The sequence below is a fragment of the Theropithecus gelada genome, chromosome 8, assembly GCF_003255815.1.
Source record: "Theropithecus gelada isolate Dixy chromosome 8, Tgel_1.0, whole genome shotgun sequence".
NCBI lineage: Eukaryota > Metazoa > Chordata > Mammalia > Primates > Cercopithecidae > Theropithecus > Theropithecus gelada.
In genome coordinates, this window is record NC_037676.1 from 143,680,892 (window position 1) to 143,703,207 (window position 22,316).

Sequence of the window (22,316 nt, forward strand, 5' to 3'; positions counted from 1 at the left end):
AAACGTGTGCAGGATACTTGAATAGGCATATCACCAAAGAGGCTAAAAAGAAATAAAAAGATGTTCAACTTCTTTATTTAATCATGAAAGTAGAAACGAATACCACAATACTGATTAATAGCACCACCAGACTGACTAAAAGTTTTGATTACTGGCTGAAAAGTGAATGCTAAGTGTTAGTAAACTGCAGAGTAACAGGAACTCTAAAAAAAATACTGCTGAGAGTGTGAATCAGTACAAGCTCTTTGGAAACATTTTGCATTATGTATTAGAGTTGGATATATGTATAGCTTTATGATGTAGGCATTTCCATCCTAGATGCAGACACTGTGGAAACTGAGAGCTTGTGTACATCCAGGCACATGTATAAGCAAGTTCACTGCAGCATTGCTAACCATAGTACCAAATAGGAAATTGTTGACCTATTGTAAAAAGACCCAAATGTTGACCTATAGTAAAAAGAATAATTGGCATTCATAAAATGGAATACTATACAGCAACAAAAATGAATGAACTACAACATGTTAAAATGAATCTTAGACACATCATATTGGAGGAAAAAAAAAAAAAAGCCAGACAGGCTGGGCATGGTGGCTCATGCCTATAATCTCAGCGCTTTGGGAGGAGGCCAAGGTGGAAGGATTGCTTGAGACTAAGAGTTTGAGATCAGCCTGGGCAACATAATGAGACGCCATCTCCACAAAAAAAATAAATTAGCCAGGTGTGGTGATGCATGCCTGTACTCCTAGCTACTCATGAGGCTGAGGTGGGAGGATCACTTGAGCCCAGGAGTTTGAGGCTACAATAAGCTATGATTATACCACTACACTCCAGCCAGGGCAACTAAGCGATACCTTGTCTCAACAAACAAACAAACAAACAAACAAACAAACACCCAAGCCAGACAACAGAAGAATATTAGAAGACTACATATTGTACAATTCTGTTTATACTTTTAGGACACACCCCACCATTGTTTCATGTACTTCTAAGAAAGAAAAAATGGCCAAGATGGGAATCTTATAGGAGACCCCAACACAGAGCTGGGACCCAAAGGTCTGCATGTACAGTTTAAGGGTGATCAAAATAAACAAACAAAACTCGGCCCTGCAGGAAGAAAAATTGAGAAAACTTTCATGCTTCAGTCAGCATACTGGGTGGAAGTGGGAAGGGGTACAGATATCCTGAGAATTTGCACCCAAACCTGTTTGGATGCCTGAATTCACACCACCAGTGTGGCCCAGTAAAATCTCAAGCAGACACTTTTAAATGTAAAGTGGTCTCAAACTAACAGTGCCCCCAGGTAACTGGCAGAAAACTACATAAATCCAGGTGTAAGGCACCATCAATGTAAAATGCACCCTGACTTCATAAATGTTAAAATGTAAAAAAAAAAAAAAAAATGTTTCTTAGAATTGAGGAAATAAGATAAAAATTCCAATACAATAAAATAAAACTGTAAACTTCTAGGTAGCTGAAGACGATGCCTGTTGCCTAGGTCTCTGCCTCCAAAAATTTCCTTGAGATACAACAAAAAAACCAAGAAGGAAAATAAAACTGCACAAAAACTGTGACTCCAGTGCAAATTCAGAGAGTTCCCAAACTTCAAAATTACTCTAAGCAGAAAGAGAAGAGTGTCAACCTCAGCATGAAATCTCCACCGCTCCCGCCTCATCCCGTTCTACCATCAGGGTTTGATAAAGGCAGGCTGAGAGAAACTGGGGGGGAAGAGGGAAGGGAGGAGCTAGCAACAGGGCTTGAGATTGATATAAAGCCTAAAGCACCTTCTGGAAGACAAAGTCCACCCTAAGTCTTTTTTTTTTTTTTTTTGAGACGGAGTCTCGCTCTGTCGCCCAGGCTGGAGTGCTGTGGCCGGATCTCAGCTCACTGCAAGCTCTGCCTCCCGGGTTCACGCCATTCTCCTGCCTCAGGCTCCCGAGTAGCTGGGACTACAGGCGCCCGCCACCTCGTCCGGCTAGTTTTTTGTATTTTTTAGTAGAGACGGGGTTTCACCGTGTTAGCCAGGATGGTCTCGATCTCCTGACCTCGTGATCCACCCGTCTTGGCCTCCCAAAGTGCTGGGATTACAGGCTTGAGCCACCGCGCCCGGCCCACCCTAAGTCTTAAAAAAAAAAAAAAAAAAAGTCAAGTGTCAGAGCCCCAATCACAGAGAAGTGACTTAAAAGTACGCCAGATTTAGAGGGTGGTCTTCAAAATGCACAGATTTTGGGAAAGAAAAGGGCAAAAAAGAAAGCAGAGGTATCCTTTGGAGATCAGGTAGTGATAGGGAAAGAGGTAAAAGGGAAAAATGTAGGGCCCTGCAATGGAAATGGAACCAAAACATTGGAGGATCCATAATCCTTTTGTTTACCACCCAAACAGTATATTAAATTATCTGGACTTCGCTGTATTGACAGAAGAGGGTGCCATTGAACTTAAAATCATATAAAACACTCAAAGAACAGAAACATGAGCAGGAACAAAATTAACGGATCCATAGAATCATTGTAAAAATGAGAAAACAAAAATCAGCACACACAAAATAAGGACCTCCCTCTGGAAAAAATTACGATGCAGGAAAAAACCCTAAGACAACACTCATTCTACGTGTCATTAAATATGCTCAAATAAGCATTTAAAGATATGAAAACTACCTGAATTATGAATTCAAAAAAGGACAAAAAAATCCAACAGGAGCTGAAAAGAGAGTTGATTGACTTCAGGAAAGACATGGATGAGATAAAAAAAGTATCTCAGAAATGAAGAAAAATGACAAGGTGTCCAAGAGAGATAAGACTCTAATGATAATTTAATAAGGGGCATTTAGGAAAACAAGGAAAGCAACCAAGAGAATGAAAGTGAATTTAAGAAAAAGTAAAAGGGATCAGAGGGAAAGTAGTGAAAATGGAAGGCAGGAGGAATAGCATTTGTATTATTGGAGTCCCTGAGGAAGAAAAACAGCAATGGAACATGACTAATATTGAAAACCGTAGGCCGGGCGTGGTGGCTCATGCCTGTAATTCTAGCACTTTGAGAGGCTGAGGCGGGCGGATCACAAGGTCAGGAGATCGAGACCATCCTGGCTAACAAGGTGAAACCCCGTCTGTACTAAAAAATATAAAAAACTAGCCGGGCGTGGTGGTGGGCGCCTGTGGTCCCAGCTACTCGGGAGGCTGAGGCAGGAGAATGGCGTGAACCTGGGAGGCAGAGCTTGCAGTGAGCCGAGATTGCACCACTGCACTCCATCCAGCCTGGGCGACAGAACGAGATTCCATCTCAAACAAAACAAAACAAAAGAGAACTGTAACCAAGAAAATTTTCCAGAAATAACCTAAAAAAAATCTCAATTCTTTTTTCTTCTGCCCGTGGACGCCCCTGAAGAAGCATTGCTAAAGTCTCTCTTCTCCCTGCCATCATGTGTAAGTCAGAGTCTCCTAAAGAGCCCGAACAGCTGAGGAAACTCTTAGTTGGAGTCTTGAGCTTTGAAACAACTGATGAGAGCCTTGAGGAGCCATTCTGAGCAGTGGGGCACGCTCCCGGACTGTGTGGTCATGAGGGACCCAAACACCAACACTCCAGGGGCTTTGATTTGTCACATATGCCACTGTGGAAGAGGTGGACGCGCCATGAATGCAAGGCCACGCAAGGTGGATGGAAGAGTTGTGGAACCAAAGAGAACTGTCTCAAGAGAAGATTCTCAAAGACCAGGTGCCCACTTAACTGTGAAAAAGATATTTGTTGGTGGCATTAAAGGAGACACAGAAGAACATCACCTAAGAGATTATTTTGAACAGTTTGGGAAAATCGAAGTGACTGAAATCATGACTGACCGAGGCAGTGGCAAGAAAATGGGCTTTGCCTTTGTAACCTTTGACGACCATGACTCCGTGGATAAGATTGTCATTCAGAAATACCATACTGTGAATGGCTACAGCTGTGAAGTTAGGAAAACCCCATCAAAGCAAGCGATGGCTAGTGCTTCATCCAGCCAAAAAGGTCGAAGTGGTTCTGGAAACTTTGGTGGTGGTTGTGGAGGTGATTTTGGTTGGAATGACAACTTTGGCCATGGAGAAAACTTTAGTGGTCATGGTGGCTTTGGTGGCAGCCATGGTGGTGGTGGATATGGTGGCAGTGGGGATGGCTATAGTGGATTTGGTAATGATGGAAGTCATTTTGGAGATGGTGGAAGCTGCAATGATTTTGGCAATTACAACAATGAGTCTTCAAATTTTGGCCCCATGAAGGGAGGAAACTTTGGAGGCAGAAACTCTGGCCCTTATGGTGGTGGAGGCCAATACTTTGCTAAACCACGAAACCAAGGTGGCTATGGCAGTTCCAGCAGCAGCAGTAGCTATGGCAGTGGCAGAAGATTTTAATTAGGAAACAAAGCTTAGCAGGAGAGGAGAGCCAGAGAAGTGACAGGGAAGCTACAGGTTACAACAGATTTGTGAACTCAGCCAAGCACAGTGGTGGCAGGGTCTAGCTGCTACAAAGAAGACATGTTTTAGACAAATACTCATATGCATGGGCAAAAAACTCGAGGACTGTATTTGTGACTAATTGTATAACAGGTTATTTTAGTTTCTGTTCTGTGGAAAGCATAAAGCATTCCAACAAAGGGTTTTAATGTAGATTTTTTTTTTTTTTTTTTTTGCTCCCATGCTGTTGACTGTGAAATAAGTCTGATTGTGATGCTGAATAAATGTCTTTTTTTTTTTTTTTTTCTAATGTGCGGTGTAAAGTTAGTCTACTCTGAAGCCATCTTGGTAAATTTCCCCAACAGTGTGAAGTTAGAATTCCTGCAGGGTGGTGGATGCCAGGTTCTATTTGGAATTTATATACAACCTTGGGTGAAGCCTAGGTGGAGACGTCATGGTCTTCAGAGACCTTGGTGTAGTTGAACTGATAGTAACTGTTGTGACCTGAAATTCACCATTAAAAGGGATGGCCCAAGCAAAATCATAGAATTATTGGTTATAAAAATGATCATTGACACATCCTATGAAATATATCTAAATTGAATAATGGTACCAGATAAAACTATAGATCTGGTAATGAAGCTTGTGTATCATCCAGTATCATGTGTAATCAATAAACGATTTAATTCTCTTGAAAAAAAATTTCAATCTACATAATCAAAGGATATACCAGGTGCCTGGGAACAGTAACCCAGAATGATCAGCTGGGAGACATTTCCTAACTAAATGATTAGATTTCAAAGATTACAAAAAATTCTTAAAGTCTCTGGGCAAAAAGATCAAATAACTTACAAACGCCAAAAAAAACCCTGTTGTCATTAACTTTTAAAAAACAACGCAAGGCAACAATGAAACAGCATTTAAAAAATACTTAATAAAAGAAAATGTGAACAAAGAATTTTATATCCAGCCAAACCATTCTTCAAATAAAGAACTTTCAACATAAAAGAACCTAAAGAATTCTGAGTCTTTTGGAGGATGAGCTTCTTTAGACTAAGATGACTGGAAAACTTCAGCCTAGGAGCTGATGGTGTGTGTGTAAACACAGTGTGGAGATGAGGGTGGAGCAGCAGAGTGTGAATGTTAAATGTTTTGACAAAGTACAAATATGTAACTGAAAAATGGGAGAAGAAAGGAGACAGAAAGAGGAAAAGAGTAATTTCACTGACTGTTGTGCAGAAAACAGGTGGGAATTAAAGAGTATTGGGGTAGGAGGTGGGACACGGGCACAGGACCAAATTGAGGACTAGCTATCATAGGGACGGGGCAGAAGCACCTTTCCATCAGGTACGCCCACAGGTGTGCCATGTCAGTTTACTATTGCCGTGGCTACACAGGGACGTTACTACCTCTTTCCACGGCAATGACCTGATGACCCAGAAGTTACCACACTTTTTCTAAGAATTTCTGCATCACCTACCCCGTAATTTGCACATAATTAACTGTAGAAGTGCTTCTGAGCTGCTCCTCTGGGCTCACTGCCTCTGGGTAGCCCTGCTCTGCAAGGAGCAGCCCCTCTGCTGTTGCTGTGCACGGTCGCTTCAATTAAAGTTGCTATCTAAGACCATGGGCTTGCTCTTGAATTTTTTCCTGGGCAAAGCTAAGAACCTTCCTGGGCTAAGTCCCACTTTTGGGGCTCACCTGCCCTGCATCAGTATCAAATAAAAAGGGTAAACCTGGCTGGTGGCTCGCGCCTGTAATCCCAGCACTTTGGGAGGCCTAGGTGGGTGGATCACCTGAGGTCAGGAGTTCAAGACCACCAGCCTGGCCAACATGGCAAAACCCTGTCTTTACTAAAAATACAAAAATCAGCCAGGTGTGGTGGTGCACGCCTGTAATCCCAGCTACTTGGGAGGCTGAGGCAGGGGAATTGCTTCAACCCAGGATGTGGAGGTTGCAGTGAGCTGAGATTGTACTGCTGCACTCCAGCCTGGGTGACAGAGCAAGACTCCGCCTCAAAAAAAAAAAAAAAAAAAAAAAAAAGTAAACCTGATGTTAAAGGGCTGAATAATAAAATGGGGATTAAGGGCATTAAAATAGGTTAGGAGCACAAAGGTAACAACTAAGACAAAAATACATTTCCTAGATTAAAACAAAATTGAAGTTAAAGAGCAAAGAATGCACCTCTTATAGAAAAAAAACCAGCAAATATCATGAAATACACACAACTACAAAATGTCATGACAGACCAAACATATCATGTGCATCAATATCAAGAGGCTTCATTCACCTATTACAAAAGATTTTCAATTTGGATCACAGATCAGGACAAACTTTGTGCTGTATATAAGATGGAGATCTAAAACAAAGGGATTCCCAAAGGCTGAAATAAAGAAGTAGACAAATACACACTGGGCAAATGGAAAAATAAAAAAGCAGGGTTAATGATTCTGAACAGATAAAGTAGATTCAAGTCCCCAAAGCATTAAGCATGACAAAGCAGGGCATCTCAATGCTGAAAGTCATGGTTCATAAAGATAGAATACTTATGAATATGTATGTGCCAAATAACATGGCAACCACGTTTGTGAAGTAAAAGTCCAGGGATTGAAAGTATACATAGAGACACACCAACATTTCTTTAGTGAGACATTAACACACACTCAGTCCAAGACAGATCAAGAGGACAGAAATGAAGTATGTAGAAAACCTCGACAACACAATCAAGGTAAACCTTGTACATAGAGAGGCACACCTTGTTTTACTGTGCGTCACTTTATTGTACTTTGCAGATATTGCATTTTTTACGAGTTGAGGGTTTGTGACAACCCAGCATTGAGCAAGTCTGTTGGTGCCATTTTTCCAGCAGTGTGTGCTCCCTTCATGCCTCTGTGTGATATTTTGGTAATTCTCACACTACTTTAAACATCCTCATTATTATTAATCTGTTATGGTGATCTGTGATCAGTGATCTTTGCTGTTACTATGGTAATTGTTTTAAGGCACCGTGAGCCACGCCCATATAAGGTGCCAAGCTGAATCCATAGATGTTGTGGGTTCTGACTGCTCTACCCACTGGCTGTCCCCCCATCTCTCTTCCTTTCCTTGGGCCTCTCTATTCCGCAAGACACACAACAATATTGAAATTAGGCCAGTTAATAACCTAACATGGGCTCTAAGTGTTCAAAAGGAAGAGTCCCATTTCTCTCACTTTAAATCGAAAACTAGAAATGATTAAGCTCAGTGAAGAAAGCATGTTGAAAGCCAAGATAGGCCCAAAGCAAAGACTCTTGTGCCAAACAGTGAGCCAAGCTGTGAATGCACAAGAATAATTATTGAAGGAAATGAAAAGTGCTACTCCAGTGAACACACAAATACAAAGAAAGTGAAACAGCCTTATTGCTGATATGGATGAAAAGTTTTAGTGGTTTGAAGAGAAGATCAAACCAACTACAACATTCTCTTAAGCCAAAGCCTAATCCAGAGCAAGGCCCTGACTATTCCACCCTACGAAGCCTCAGAGAGGTGAGGAAGCTGCAAAATAAAAGCTGGAAGCTAGCAGAGGTTGGTTCATGAGGTTGAAGGAAAAAAGCCATCTCCATAGCATAGAAGTGCAAGATGAAGAAGCAAGTGCTGGTGGAGAAGCTGCAGCAAATTATCTAGAAGATCTAGCTAAGATCACTGATGAAGGTGGCTACACTAAACAACACGTTTTCAATGAAGAAATCACCTTCTATTGGAAGATGCCATCTAGGACTTCCATAGCTACAGAGGTAAAGGCAAAGCCTGGCTTCAGAGCTTCAGAAGACAGGCTAACTCTCATTAGGGGCTAATGCAGCTGGTGATTTTTTTTTTTTTTTGAGACGGAGTCTTGCTCTGTCGCCCAGGCTGGAGTGCAGTGGCGCGATCTCGGCTCACTGCAAGCTCCACCTCCCAGGTTCACGTCATTCTCCTGCCTCAGCCTCCCGAGTAGCTGGGACTACAGGCGTCCGCCACCATGACTGGCTAGTTTTTTTGTATTTTTAGTAGAGACGGGATTTCACCATGTTAGCCAGGATGGTCTTGATCTCCTGACCTCGTGATCCACCAGCCTCTGCCTCCCAAAGTGCTGGGATTACAGGCATGAACCACCGTGCCTGGCCTTGCAGCTGGTGATTTTAAGTTGAAGCCAATGCTCATTTCCCATTCTGAAAATCCTAGGGCCCTTAAGAATGATGCTAAATCCACTCGCCTGTGGTCTAGACATGGAATGACAAAGTCTGGGTGACAATGCATCTCTTTGCTTCATGGTTTACTGAATATTTTAAGCCCACTGATGGGACCTACTGCTCAGAACTAAAAGATTCCTTTCAAAATATGACTGCGTATTGACTGCACCTATCACCCAAGAGCTCTGATGGAGATGTACAAGGCGATTGATGTTGTTTTCCTGCCTGTGAACACAACATCCATTCTGCAGCCTATGGACCAAGGAGTCATTTTGATTTTCAAGTCTTATTATTGAAGAAATACACTTTGTAAGAGGGTAGCTGCCATAGATAGTTGTTTCTCTGATGTATCTGGGCAAAGTACATTGAAAACCTTCTGGAAAGGATTCACCATGCTAGATGCCATTAGCAACATTCATGACTCATGGGAAGGAGGGCAAAATAGCAACATGAACAGCAGTTTGGAAGAAGTTGATTCCAACCCTCACAGATGACTTTGAGGGGCTCAAGACTTTGGTGGAGGAAGTAACTGCAGATGTGGTAGAAATAGCAGAAGAACTAGAATTAGAAGTGGAGCCGGAAGACTGAATTGCTGCAATCTCATGATCAGACTTGAACAGATGAAGAGCTGCTTCTTATGGATGAGCTAAGAAAGTGGTTTCTGAGATAGAATCTACTCCTGGTGAAGACGCTGTGGAAATGACATCAAAGGATTTAGAATACTCCATAAACTTATTGATAAAGCAGTGGCAGGGTTTGAGAGAATTGACTCCAAATATGAAAGAAGTTCTACTGTGGGCAGAATGTTATCAACCAGCATCACATGGTACAGAGAAATCTTTCGGGAAAGGAAGACTCCATTGATGCTACAAACATCATCGTTGCCTTATTTTTAAGAACTTGCCAGACACCTGAACCTTCAACAGCCACCACCCTGATCAGTCAGCAGTCCTCACCACCCACCAGCAAGAGGGTTCCAACTTGCTGAAGGCTCAGATGATCATTAGCATTTTTTAGAACTGAAGCATTTTTAAATTAAGGTAGGTTTTAAATTTTTAAGGTTCTTTGAAAAGACATAATGCTATTGCCTACTGAATAGACCACAGTATAGTATAAACAGAACTCTTATGTGCACTGGGAAACACGGAGGCACATGTGACTTGCTCTATTGTGGTGTCCTGGAACCGAATCTGTAATATCCTGAGATATGCTGGTACCTCAGACTCTACACCCTGATAACAGAAAATATACCTCCTTCTTGAGTGCCAATGGGACATTCACAAAAAGCGTTTAAAAGACTAGTAAATTCCATAAGGTAAAAACTTTATAGACAACACTTTCCGACCACAGTTCAGTAAAACTAGAAATTATTCACAGAACCACAGGTGTGTTTCCACATGGAAATTAGACATCTTCCTGGAAACAACTCGGGCTCTGGGAGCTTAGGACACCCCTGTTCTGTTGGCTTCTAAGTGTTCAGTGAAATGGGAGCAAGGCCAGCAGCTGGGACCAGGGACCTGTGTGTGTGTGGGAGTCACTGTCTCACTACCAGGTGCACCCCAGGCTAGAAGGAAGGTGACAGTGAGGACAGGTAAGAGGGAGTAAGAGGGGCGCAGGGCAGTGCATGGCGGGTCCTGGGGGCAAGGCTTGCTGGGTCTGGAGGCGAGCTGTAAAGGTGGGAGTGCCTGAAGCTGGTGATGGTCACAGCAAGGGATGGGCAGGGGAGTGGATGGCTGTGGGGGATGGAAGACAAGGTCCTTGGGAGAGAGGAGATCCAGGCCTGGAGAAGTCAGGGTGAGGGGAAGACAGGGAAATCCCCCAGGAGTCAGGCATGGGGTGTGAGCTGGGGGGTGTCCCTGACTGGAGTGAGGGGCCATCCAGGACAGGTGCGTAGTAGGTAAGTGGCAGGGGGTATGGACTGAGGACTTGGGAGGCAGAGCTGGGACTTTGGGAAGGAAGGGCAGTGAGCAGTGACAAGGACCCTAGCCCATCTCCAGGTGCAGGGGTCTGAGGGCTGTGAGAAAAAAGCCAGCCCCACCTGAGAGGGCTTTGATGGCCTCGGGGACATAGCGGGGTGGTCTGTGGAGGGGCAGGAAGGAGAAGAGAGTGTCTGTTGATGAGGAAAGACAGAGGGGTTTGCTGCTGGGCGGCAAGGCTTTGGTGTGGGCTGGGGTCTTGCCAGGAGCACCCAGGGTCCTGCGGCCTCTCCATCAGGTGACAGTGTGGCCCGGCTGGGTCAGGGGTTTCATGTGGAGCCAGGACAGGAGACAGTGAGCAGTGCGTCCCCTGTGCCCACCCAGGAGGTGTGCAATGATGAACAGATGTGGGCTCCCTCCAAGCACCCAGCCCTATAGGGATCTCTGTGGGCCATGATGGGGGCAGACAGGAGGGCAGAGGTCACCACCCCTGCCTGGGGAGAGGACAGGGGGTGGGCAATGAGGGAAGAGGGGCAGGCACCTGTCCAAGGGGATGGAGATGTCTAGGAAGGTGGTCACCAGCTCGCGGGTGTGGCTCCGGGCCAGCAGGGTGATGGCGTGCAGGGTCTTTTCCTTGGCTTGGGGGATGTGGACAGAGCACAGGCGGAGGCAGATGGCTTGGGCCATGCCGGAAACCTGTGCAGAGAGGGAGAGGTCTGACAGGGAGGCCCAGCCCTGCCCTGGGAGCTTGAAGGCAGAGGGAGGTCTCTCCCTGATGAGCCCCTTCAGATATGGCCCCGTCCTGAGCCAGCCCGCCCAGATGCTTGGTCTGCAGAGAAGTCCCAGTCTGAGGGGGACAGGTCCTGCCATGTGCTGCATGACATTTGGGGTCTTCGTATGCTGTCCACATTGCACAGGCAGACATTGGAAGGTCCAGCCCCCCTGCCTCCCATCTCATTCCTAAACATGCCATTTGCCCATGAGGTGCCCTGTGCCTGGGGCACCCTGCCTTCCCCTTGGGGTCTCTCCTGATCATCCCTAATGCCCAGTGCCAGTCTCCCTGTCTGAGCTTGCCCACTTGCAGGACTTGGTACTGGGCATCCTCTCTCTGGGGTGCACCCCTCACCTCCCTGTGGGGTCCTACTCCCCCAAATCACATCCCCATACGCTGTCTGGGCAACATCTGGCTGTGTGTCCGTCTTCCCTGAGACCTCAAGCTCCTCAAGGGGCTGGTCTGTGCTGTTCCCTTCCTTTCCCACCATTCCCATATTACAGCACACAGCGACTGCTCAGACCCCGCAGTCACCACCCAGGACCCAGGGGACTTGCTTGGGCCATTCATTCATTTGCTCATTCAAAACCATCAGACTAGTTGCTTCCCAGGGTGGGATCTGTGACTCCCCCATCAGGCTCAAGGGCCTGAGCCCTGGATGCTGACCGCTGGGCCCTCCCTCCACCCTCTGGCCCTTCCTGGCCCAGCCCCAGCGCCCTCACGATCTTCAGCTTGGCCCCGTGCTCCTGGATGGCTATGAGCAGCATCTCGGAGGCCGCCTGCACACGGAAGGGGCTGGTGGAGCCCAGGCTGTCGATGGTCGTCCAGATGAGGTCATTCAACTCTGCCAGTGTGAGCTGCTGCATGATCTCCTGTACAGCAGGGGTGGAGAGAGGCCATCACCTTGGGCCACCTGGGCCTGGGCACCTGCCTCCCCACTTCAGCTTTTACCCCTTCTCCTTTGTCCCAGGATCTCCCAAGTCTCTGAACATATCTGGCCTCCTAAGCCCCACTCCTCCAGGTTCCAAGTACCTGCCAGCGATTTGCAGTCTAGACTTGCACACGTCCACATCTGTCAGAGCCAACCATGGCCCAGGCTCTTTTCCACACTCATACTCCGTGCTTTTCCCAGGACCGGGTGGCCAGGCTTCCCCTCTCCCCTCGTCTGCTGTCCTCTGCCCATAGGGCTTCCTCATCTGCCAGCCTCAGCCCCGTGGGGTGCCCCCTGCCAGGCTCCAGTCCTCCTTATGAGCATTTATCAAAGAGAAAGTGAACTTCCGGGCTGTGAAGGAGCTTCAAGTTCACCTGGGCCAACCCTCAGGCCCAGAAGGGTGTGTGGGCTGCCCTCAGCCTTGGAGCAGGTCAGGGTGGGTGCAGCCGGGACCTGGCTCCCGTCCCAGGACAGGCAGCGCTGTCCCAGGACCCTGACACCCTCTCCATCTCCTCCCAGGAGTGGCTCTAAAGGTCCAGGAAGGTGAGTCTCACCTCCGCAAATAGCCATGAGCTCAGTGGTAAGGAAGGGGCTCTCAAGAAATGCAAGATGGTGGGTGTGACCCCTGCCTCATAGCCTCAGACTACAGCCTCCCGGAGGGGGGACCGGGCCTCAGTCACTGCTGCAAAGGTAGAATTTTCTGGAAAGACTTCAGGCATCGTGCCACTATCTATACACAGCTATTTATATTTCAATTTAAGTAAAATTAAAAATTCAGTTCTGCAGTAGCACTAGCCACATTTCAAGTGCTCCATGGCTCCCTGTGGCCAGTGGCTACCTTGGGTAGCACAGAGATAGAACACACCTGTCCTCCCAGAGGGTTCTCTGCACAGTGGGACACACAGCATTGAACCAAAGGAAGTTAGAAGCTGAAGGAGGGATGGGAGAGCAGCCTGACAGAAAATTAGGGTGTTTGCAAGGATGTCAGGATGGCAAAACTCTTCTTTGCATGTTAGGATATTTGTTGGAGTGCCTGCAATCTGTTAGGACACTTCTAAGTATATTAGAACATCAAGTTAAGTGTTAAATAATGGATGTTAGAATATTTATTAGAATCTTTTAATTCTAAAATTTTGATACAGTGTTTGTGAGAATGTTAGAGTATTAACACAATGGTTAGAACGTTAAAATAATTTTAGTGGAAGATTTGTGGTAAGAACTTTTTACAAGAATATTGTTATTATACATCGGGCTAGAATATTTGTTAGATGATTAAAATCATTTGCTATAATGTTAAACTTTTGGTTAAAGCTAGCATTTAGAATGTTTGTGAAGAAATTCAACTTGGAATGGTGGTTAGATTCTCAGAATACTACAGTCTCAGGATTGGTAAAGACTTTGGAGCCATCTTCCTTCAATCAAGGGCAGCAATAAATGTGAGATAAAGGTGGCAGTGATGGTAGAAGTGGTGGTGGTGGTGATAATGATGGTGGTGCAGGGTCATAGTAATGCAGATGGTGATGGTGGTTGTAGTCATGGTGATGCGGTGGTGGTGGCAATGGTGGTTATGGTGATGGTGATGGTGGTGATAATGGTGGTGGTGACTGTGATCATGATGGTGGTGATGATGGTGGTGGTGATGATTACAGTGATCATGATGGTGGCGATGCTGTTGGTGGTGATGATGATTGTGGAGGTGGTGATGGTAGTCATGGTGATGATGGAGATGGTTGTGGTGATGCTGTTGGTGGTGATGATGATTGTGGAGGTGGTGATGGTAGTCATGGTGGTGGTGGAGATGGTTGTGGTGATGGTGATGGTGGTGATGATGATGCTGGTGGTGGTGGCTGTGGTGATGGTGGTGGTAGTGATGATGGTGATGGTGATGCTGGTGGTGGCTGTGAAGGTGATAATGGTGGTGATAATGGTGGTGGTGGTGACAGTGACAGTGACCATGATGGTGGTGATAGTGCTGGTGGTGATGATGACAGTGGGGGTGGTGATAAAGATATTATGTATCCAAGACCAAATGAGGAGTTAGGGACAAACTTGGGACCAGAACCCAGGCCCAAAGTGTCTGTTCCTCAGCTGGAACCTTTTCAGCCCTGTGGTTCTATGATGGTTCTATGATTAGCAGACTCTCCCATCCTCTCTCTTCTCCTGCTCCTGTCTGTCTGGGGAGAGCCAGAGCTGGACACCCATGGTCTGTGTGCAGGGACCACATGGGGTGAAGCAGCTGTCCCTTCAGTGAAACTCTTCTTTCCCGGCCCTGCCTCTGCTGTCAGGGCAGGTTCTGTAGGGTAAACTGCAGCCAAGTGAGGTATTTCCCTTCTGGACACAGACGGTGAGTTGGCCCTAGGGCTTTAGGTTTTCCACACTAAACTTCTAACTGGCCTCAGCACACCAATGGCTTGCAACAGTTGCTGAGAGCACGGGTTCTGGAGTAGCTGGGGCTGGATCAGATTCCAGTGGGGCACTGACCAGCCCTGTACCACCATTTCTTCATCATTTGGTTCAGTTCAGTTTATAAAACTTGAGGAAGGGATGTAGTAATGTCTGTGAAGCCCCTGGCATAGGTAATAAGTAGGCATCTAATGTGTGCTGGCCCCCCAAACCTTCCTGGCTCCACCTCAACAACGTGGGAGAGAGCAAGCGAGCACATTTACCCACCACTCCCCACTCCCCAGATATGTGGTGTGCTCTGGTCATGCCCCTGCCCTGCCCTCCACTCTAAGGGCTTTGACCTTGATGACTTGGGAGCTGCCAAGCTGGAAGATGCGGTTCTTCACAATCTCCTGGGGGCCCAGGGGAGTGACCTTCTGGTCTCTGCTGCTCCAGAGTGGGGCTCTGTCTGAATGGGCCTGGGAGAGCTCCACAGAGGCCTGTGATTCTGCCTGCAAAGCTTCTCCTGCGGGCCAGGGACAGGGTGGGGTGAAGGCAGGGTGAAGGTGGGCTTGGGGTCTAGTCTGGGACAGGGCAGGGTTAGGGTAGGGTCATTTGTAATCAGGGTCAGGCTTGTGCCCAGTTTGGGGACTGGGATCAGAGTGGCGGGGGTCAGGGTGAGGCCATTACAGGGTTATGGTTCAGATCAGGGTTGGGTTTGGGGGCAAATTTGGGGCAAGGTTGAGGTCAGGGGTGAGGGTGTGGGTCTGCCAGAGGTTGCAGTTGGGGTGGAAGTTGGCGCACCACAGAACTCACCTTTGTGGCACATCAAGAGCTGGTAGAGATGGCTCGCCCCTTCCAGGCTGCAGCGCTGGATGGCCCTGTCTGGGTCCTGGCACAGCATCCCCAGTATGCCCACCAGTTGCCCAATCCTTTTGAAGTTCTCCTTTGGCTGTGTTGAGAGTATGGGAATCACGGATGGCAGAACCTCCCTACAGAGCCCTGCCACACACTCACACAGCACGGCCTACATCAGAGGTGACCCCTCTAATGGTGTGGCAGGGCCAGGACTTGGGGCTAGGCAAAACATTCAGTAATCAAGAGAAGTAATATTTTAATGCAATATTTAGAAAAATCAGAATAAATGCAAAAAACTCTGTGATGAGCAAAATCTCAAAACTGTAAGTAAAGTCAGGATCTGACCCTGCTTTTGCATGTCACCTCGGCTGTCCTACTTTCATCCTGGTCCTGGTTTAATAAAACTTTATTTACAAAAGCAGGTGGTCAGCCCATGGGCCACAGCTTGCCAAATTGAGTTTTAAAAAATCACATGAAAATATGAATCATCTTGATTACAGAGTTTTTTGTTTCTGACGTAAATTTTGTGCGCAAGGTGAGTACCTTGCTTGCCTTACCCTGGTCCAGTCCTGTGATGTTGCAATGAATTTTGAGTAAATTGAAGCCACTTTAATTGTCCTCCTCCTCCTAGGGGTGCAGCGTCTTTCCCTTGACAGAACAGTCCCCCTCCCTCCAGCATTTCTGCCCCCTGTCCTCATTAGACCAGGCAGCAGCCACCAGGCATTAGAGCAAGGAACGAATTTCCCCATCCCCCTGAGTCTGCTTAAGGAGTTAACACGGGTTTGGGCTCATACTCGCGGAAGTGCACTCTCTGACCATGTGCTGATGCAACCCAAGGGCAGATGAGCCATGTCATGATGGGGGCTGCACTGGCGGAGGGGTGGTGGGGTGGCCACTCCACACAGCAAGGAACCCCTAATCAGGTGCAGGGTCGTACAATTTACCAGCCTTCTCACACCTGCATCCCATCAGAGCCCCACCATATCCCTCTAGGGAGGGGTCATTTCCATTCACTTTACAGGTGAGAAGCTGGGGCTTGTGGAGGAGAAACACCTGTACAAGGCCTTAGGTGCATAGACAAGTGCCTAGCTCCAGGGTCAGGGGTCAGGGGTCAGGGTGACCTGCCTTCAGATCCCAGCTGTGAGGCCTCGGGCAGGTCCTGCCCCTCCCTGCCTGTTCCCTCACTTGCAAGGAGGGAGATGACCTGGGCCGCCTGTCACTACGGAGCCCGGCCGTGCTGTGGGGTACTCAGGGATCCATTCTGTCCTGAAGGCAGGAGTACAGGGGGCCTTGAACCCTACGAACCCTGGCAGGATCTGGGAAGAGGGCGGCTCTGGCTGGGCCCCTGCCATCCAGGGCAGGAGGCCCAGCCGTAAAAGCCGGCTTGGAGCATGGGACTGGTGAACCGAATACTCACGTCCAAGTTGCCTTTGTGATTCAGGAATTTGAGGAGGATCATGCAGCTGTGCACAGCCCGCTGCCGCTCATGCGCCTTCTCCGACGCTAGCCAGATGTACAGGTGCTGCGGGGTGGGCAGGGTCAGGGAGAGGGTGTTGCGGAGCCCTCGGCCCAGGCCCCGGCCACCACCCGCCCAGACCCCGCCCACTCGGCCAGGCCCCCGCCCACCACTGGACCAGACCCCCGCCCACTCGGTCCAGGCCCCGCCCACCCCGGCTCTGCCCCCTCCCTAAGGCGCCATCTCTCCTTGGCCAGGCTCTGCCTGCTGCGCTTACAAAGGCATCTGGAGACAGGTACGTTAAATAGTTTTTAAGCCGAATCTGAGCTCTTTATTAAGGTGATGTATGATTAGATGTATAATTCGTGACTCTGAAGTAGGATGAGGGTACATGGTATTTGGAGATTTCGTGACCCAGTGGTGTCCCAGAAACACATCTGTGACTTCCCCAAGACGCGCTGGGCTCCTCTGCACTGCTTACCTTTGCCCTGCGTGCCCTCTGACTGCTGGGCCCCTCCCTTCCCTTCTCTGCCCGTAGCTGTCTTAGTCCTCAGCCGGGGCTGCGAGAAGTCCCGTTGGACTTGACCTCTGAGGCAGAGCCAGCCTCCCCTCCCTGGGCCTCCGCCTGCCCCAGGACTGTCATTGCCTGCTCTGGTCTCCCTCCTGACAAGGTGAGGGAGGGCAGGTGGGAGTGGGGGCAGCGGGTTTGGGAGACCCTTCAGGGGACACTGCAGGGGAAGTTCCCTAGGAGGGAGGGCAGAACCCTCATCAGCCCTCTTTCTTTCTTTCTTTTTTTTTTTTGAGGCAGACTTTCTCTCTTTTGCCCAGGCTGGAGTGAAGTGGTGAAATCTTGGCTCACTGCAACCTCCGTTCCCCAGGTTCAAGCAATTCTACTGCCTCAGCCTCCCAAGTAGCTGGGATTATAGGCCCCCACCACCATGCCCGGCTAATTTTTTTTTTTTTTTTGTATTTTTAGTAGAGTCGGGGTTTCGCCATGTTGCCCAGGCTGGTCTCGAATTCCTGACCTCAAGTGGTCCACCCGCCTTGGCCTCCCAAAGTGCTGGGATTACAGGCGTGAGCCACCGCGCCTGGCCCATCAGCCCTCTTTCTGCCAGGCCACCTGCTGTCTCTCCCTCCCCAGTGCCCCAAATCACTGTGATGCCTAAGTGGGGGTGGCCTTCACCCCTCCTGGTTCCTGTACCACTCAAAGCCCCCAGGTCCCGCCCTGCCTCCTCTGGGATGCCCTCCTTTGGGGTCTGGCCATAGGCTGAGGACCCCTCGGCCCCAGCCGACTGGCCTCCCCGCAGCCTCACCGACAGCAGGAAATGCAGCTCGTCGGTGGTGGGGTTCTGCATGATGAGGCTTTGCAGCATGAGGTCCAGTGCCTCCATGGTCCTGCTGTACAGGCTCTGTGTAGAGACGAGGGTGGTCAGGTAGTGCCACAACCAGGTGGACACAGGGCCTGAGGAGCACCCACTTCCTGCACGTGCTGGGCTGCTCACCACTGGGGCTTGCCACCATGCCTGCGAGGGGGCTGCCATGACCCCCATTTGGCAGCTGTGGGGACTAGGTGGGGAGGCCTTTGGTGATCACCCAAGGGCACAGGTGTCTTAGTGGCCCAGGCAAGTTCATTCCTAGCAGGGCTAGCTTCACAGGAGGGTACCCTTAGTGGTCCCAGGGTCCCAGGCTGAAAAGGGCCCTGTGCTGGGTGAATGCGCTGGAGGTTCTTAGGTTTGAAGCAGGGGCTGGCATCTTCATTTTGCCCAGGCCTTGCCAATGACACAGTGGGCTGAGTCCTGGGGCTTACATGCCGTGTTTCCAATCTTTACTGCTTTGCTTGCTAGGCATGTTCAGGGAGCGCGAGGACCAGAGAAATGCCCCCAGCTACCCTCCCCTCCAGGGCCCACCAGGAGCAGAGCCCTGGGGCTCTGGTCACTCACTCACTAGGTACCCTGGGGAGACTTGGTTTGCCTCTCTGAGCTTACTTTCCTCACCTGAGAATGGCATGAAGCCAGCCCCACCTGCCAGAGTGGAGGTAGGCAGGGGATTGGAGTCAACAGGAACCTCAGTTCAGTACTTCCAGCTCCCAGTGCTGGACCCCCAGACACCACGTGGGACTCCCTGGATGAGCCAGCCTCAGTGTCACTGTGTCATCATGTAACAGGGTCACTCTGAACTGCGGTGGGATTGGGGTGTGGCCAGTTGGGGGCTGTGTTGCTCTGGGCCCAGGACACCCTCGTTCTCTCACACCCCATCCTAGTGTGTGTCTGTCTAGTTCCAGCCTGGACTCAGCCTCGGGGGGCAGGTCGGGGTTCAAACCCTGCCTTTCCCACCAGACAGCCTCATTTCTCTGAGCATTTCTTTACTCTGGGGCCGCTGCTGGGAAGGTGATATAACTGGTCTAGGGCCTGGCACCTAGCAGGGGCTCAGTTAACACTGGCTTTGGCTACAGGCCGAGGACTGCAGACACTCAAGAAGTCAGGTGCGGTGACTGTGCCCAGGAGCCACACGTGTACCCGTGTACCCGGTGGTGGCCATGAGCAATGGCAGGCATCTCTTTGTAGGGGCGGCTTTTACTGAACAGAACCCAGGAAGGGGTGGGCACTGGCCAAGTGCTGAGAGCAATCCTGGAGTTCCTTCCTCCAGCCTCCTGGGGTGGCAGGGTGGGCTGGGCACGGCACCACCTCCGAGTAGCTGTGTGGTGAGACTAAGCCCACCCTGCAGGGAAGGTGACTCATTCCAGGTGTTGCAGGGACCACTACAAGGTTGGGGAACTCCTCCCTTCCTCTCCACTTCCCTTGGGCTGCTGGGGAGCTTGGCGAAAACTCAGACCTGACCCTGCCACATAGCATGGTGGCCAAGGCCTGCAGGGCTGGGCAACACGGGCTTGCCAGTTTCTTTCCGCTGGCTCTCAGGGCCGGCAGGGAGGGAGGGGGGCCACACGCGCCACTCTTTACAGGGTGCTCCTCCGCGCCACTGCTCACCCGGTGTTTCAGTTTAGTTGCCAAGTGTTAAGTACCATCGCCCTGTTAGTATCACCCCCATTTTACAGGTGGGCAAACACACCGCGGCATATAGCATGCAGCAAACCTGCAGGTGCTCAGAGCAGTGAAGAACTGCCCCGGGTCCCCAGCCCTGGTGCATCCAGCCTGCCCACTCCCGAGCCATGGGCCACACCTGGATGTTGGGAGGCTCCAGAAAGAGGCAGGTGTGCTTCTCCAGGGCATCCAGCAGCGGCAGGGCGAACACGCTGCGGAAGCAGGTGGACAGGAGCTGAGATTTCCTTTCCAAATCTATAGGAGGCCTCAGCTTGCTGTTGGGAAGACAGAGGGCCATTAGCATGGAGCTGGGACCTGGGGAGGTTGCTGAGTGGCATCTGCCTTCATCCCTGCAGACTCCTGGCCTTTTGCTGTTCATAGAGACTCTTGTGCACACATTTGCCTCCCTGGCCCACCTGCCTCTGCAGGGCCTTAAGCTGGGGCATCCTGGCCAGGTGATGTCCTGGTCCATCTCTCTTCTCAGTCCCTGACTTTAAATGCCATCCTGATGCTGTCTGAGGAGCATCTCCATCTTGACGCATTCCCCCAGGGTAGCTGCGCCCGCAGCCTGCCCCGTCACAGTGGAATGCAGTGCCGTCCTCCTTGTTGCTTGGACCAAACTTCAGCACATTCTCCATTCTTTTCCCTCCCTTGAAAGCTGCGTGCAGCCCTCCAGCAGCTCCTGACAGCTCTACCATCACAATTTGACATTTAAAGACTTCTTACTTTTAATCAGGCCACTGTTACTTTTCTCCTGGATTGTTCTAGGGGGTCCTGACTGGTCCCCCATTTTCTCTGGGGAGCTCCATCTACTCCCCACACTGGATCCAGACATTCCTTCTCAAATGTGACTCCCCAAGGCCCCACCTCGCTCAGGCAAGAGCCAGTGCCCTGCAGTAGCCTGGATGACCTTCCCCGTGGCTCCCGGGGCCCTCAGGCATTCCAGCCCTGCCACCCTGGCCCACTGGGGGTCCTCCAGCAACCCTGCTGTACACCAGCCTCAAGGCCTTTGCACCTGCTTTCCCTTCAGCCAGGCACTGCAGCGCTACTCTCACCCTTTCAGGTCTTTGCCCAAAAGTCCCCTTTTAGGGCGTCTATCCCAGCCTCAGGCTATATTCTGGAGCCTAGAAGAGCATGGGGCTGGTGCTGGGCGCCCAGTCCACCAATATTCGGTTAATCAATTCTCCTTGCAGAGTTTCCTGTAGCCCTCAACCCGTGAGGATCTTACCTCCCCTCCAGCTCGCTCCCCCAGCTCCATCTGCTTTCAGTCAGCAGCGTCAGTGTCGCTGAGGTGTGTGGTTTATTCATGGTCTGTCCCCACCCCCCAAGTGTCAGTTCTTAGAGAACAGGGATGTTCCCTGCTGACCCACAGCTGGGTCCTCAGACCCCAGAATGGTGCCTGGCACACAGAATGATGCTCCATTTCTGACCTCTCCACCTCGCTGCCTGCCAGCTCCAAATGCGAGTGGAGAGGCTGCTGCATGGCGCTGAGGAAGCCCTGTGTGAGGCGGGGGGCCTACCAGAGGCTGGACGCGATGTGCATGGTCTGCTGGCGACTCCACGTGTACAGAGTGTCCTGGGGCTCCTTCTCCATCAAAACCTGCAAGTCGCAGGTGGCACCAAGCCACTCAGGCTTGGTCTGTCTCACTTCCAAGTGAAACCACCTAGAAACCCACCCCACCCCTTCTGCAAGGGGTAAACTGAGAGAGGCTGCCCGCCTCGCCCAGGGCCTGGAACGCACCATCAGACACTCGAGGAGCTCGGAGGTCTGGGAGAACTCGTAGCTGTGGGCGCCCTCATTCCGGCTCACCGCACCCATCAGCATCAGGGTGGCCGTGAGGAAGCTCTGCTTCAGGGTCTCATCCTGGAATGGGGGACAGGGTCAGGGCCCGGGACGTGGGAACGTGCAGTGGGAGCAGGAGCGTGAGGCTGTGATCCGAGGGGCCACAGAGACCACCCACTGGGGCCTCATCTGGGGGGCTTCGTAAGGGGTGGGGCTGCATGGTTTTTTTTAAAACTGTAAATTGACAATGTTTAAACACTGGGAGAGTGCCTGTAAGTCTCTTGAGATGTGGCAACCCCATGCCCCAGGGCCACAGCAGCGGCGACCCGGGGCAGCGATGTGGCTACTTTGGGGTGGGGGCAGCCCTGGCGGGGCCTCTCACAGTGACCTGGGTTGGAGGCCCCTGGTGTGGGGTGTGGAGTCAGGGGCTTGTCATCAAGGCATGATGGACGTCAGCCTGGCCTCTCCACACCCATGTCCCTCACCCCCAAAGTGAAAACCCAGGGTTTGCTTTAAGAGCAGAAGTGAGGGTAGAGGCACCATGAAGCCCAGAG

The 22,316-nt window shown here is 50.0% G+C and overlaps 1 protein-coding gene across 1 annotated transcript in view; it reads right to left on the reverse strand.

Moving 5' to 3' along the window:
• The window catches only part of MROH5 (maestro heat like repeat family member 5), a 71,191-nt gene that overhangs the window by 21,110 nt on the left and 27,765 nt on the right, over positions 1-22,316 (reverse strand). The window contains exons 11-19 of the mRNA XM_025394575.1: positions 21,721-21,843; positions 21,500-21,579; positions 20,032-20,254; positions 18,255-18,350; positions 16,903-17,007; positions 15,444-15,579; positions 14,990-15,153; positions 12,037-12,186; positions 11,084-11,238 (exon numbers count right to left, since the gene is read on the reverse strand). Of these exons, the coding sequence (XP_025250360.1) occupies positions 11,084-11,238; positions 12,037-12,186; positions 14,990-15,153; positions 15,444-15,579; positions 16,903-17,007; positions 18,255-18,350; positions 20,032-20,254; positions 21,500-21,579; positions 21,721-21,843 (1,232 nt within the window). The remainder of the gene's footprint in view (positions 1-11,083; positions 11,239-12,036; positions 12,187-14,989; positions 15,154-15,443; positions 15,580-16,902; positions 17,008-18,254; positions 18,351-20,031; positions 20,255-21,499; positions 21,580-21,720; positions 21,844-22,316) is intronic.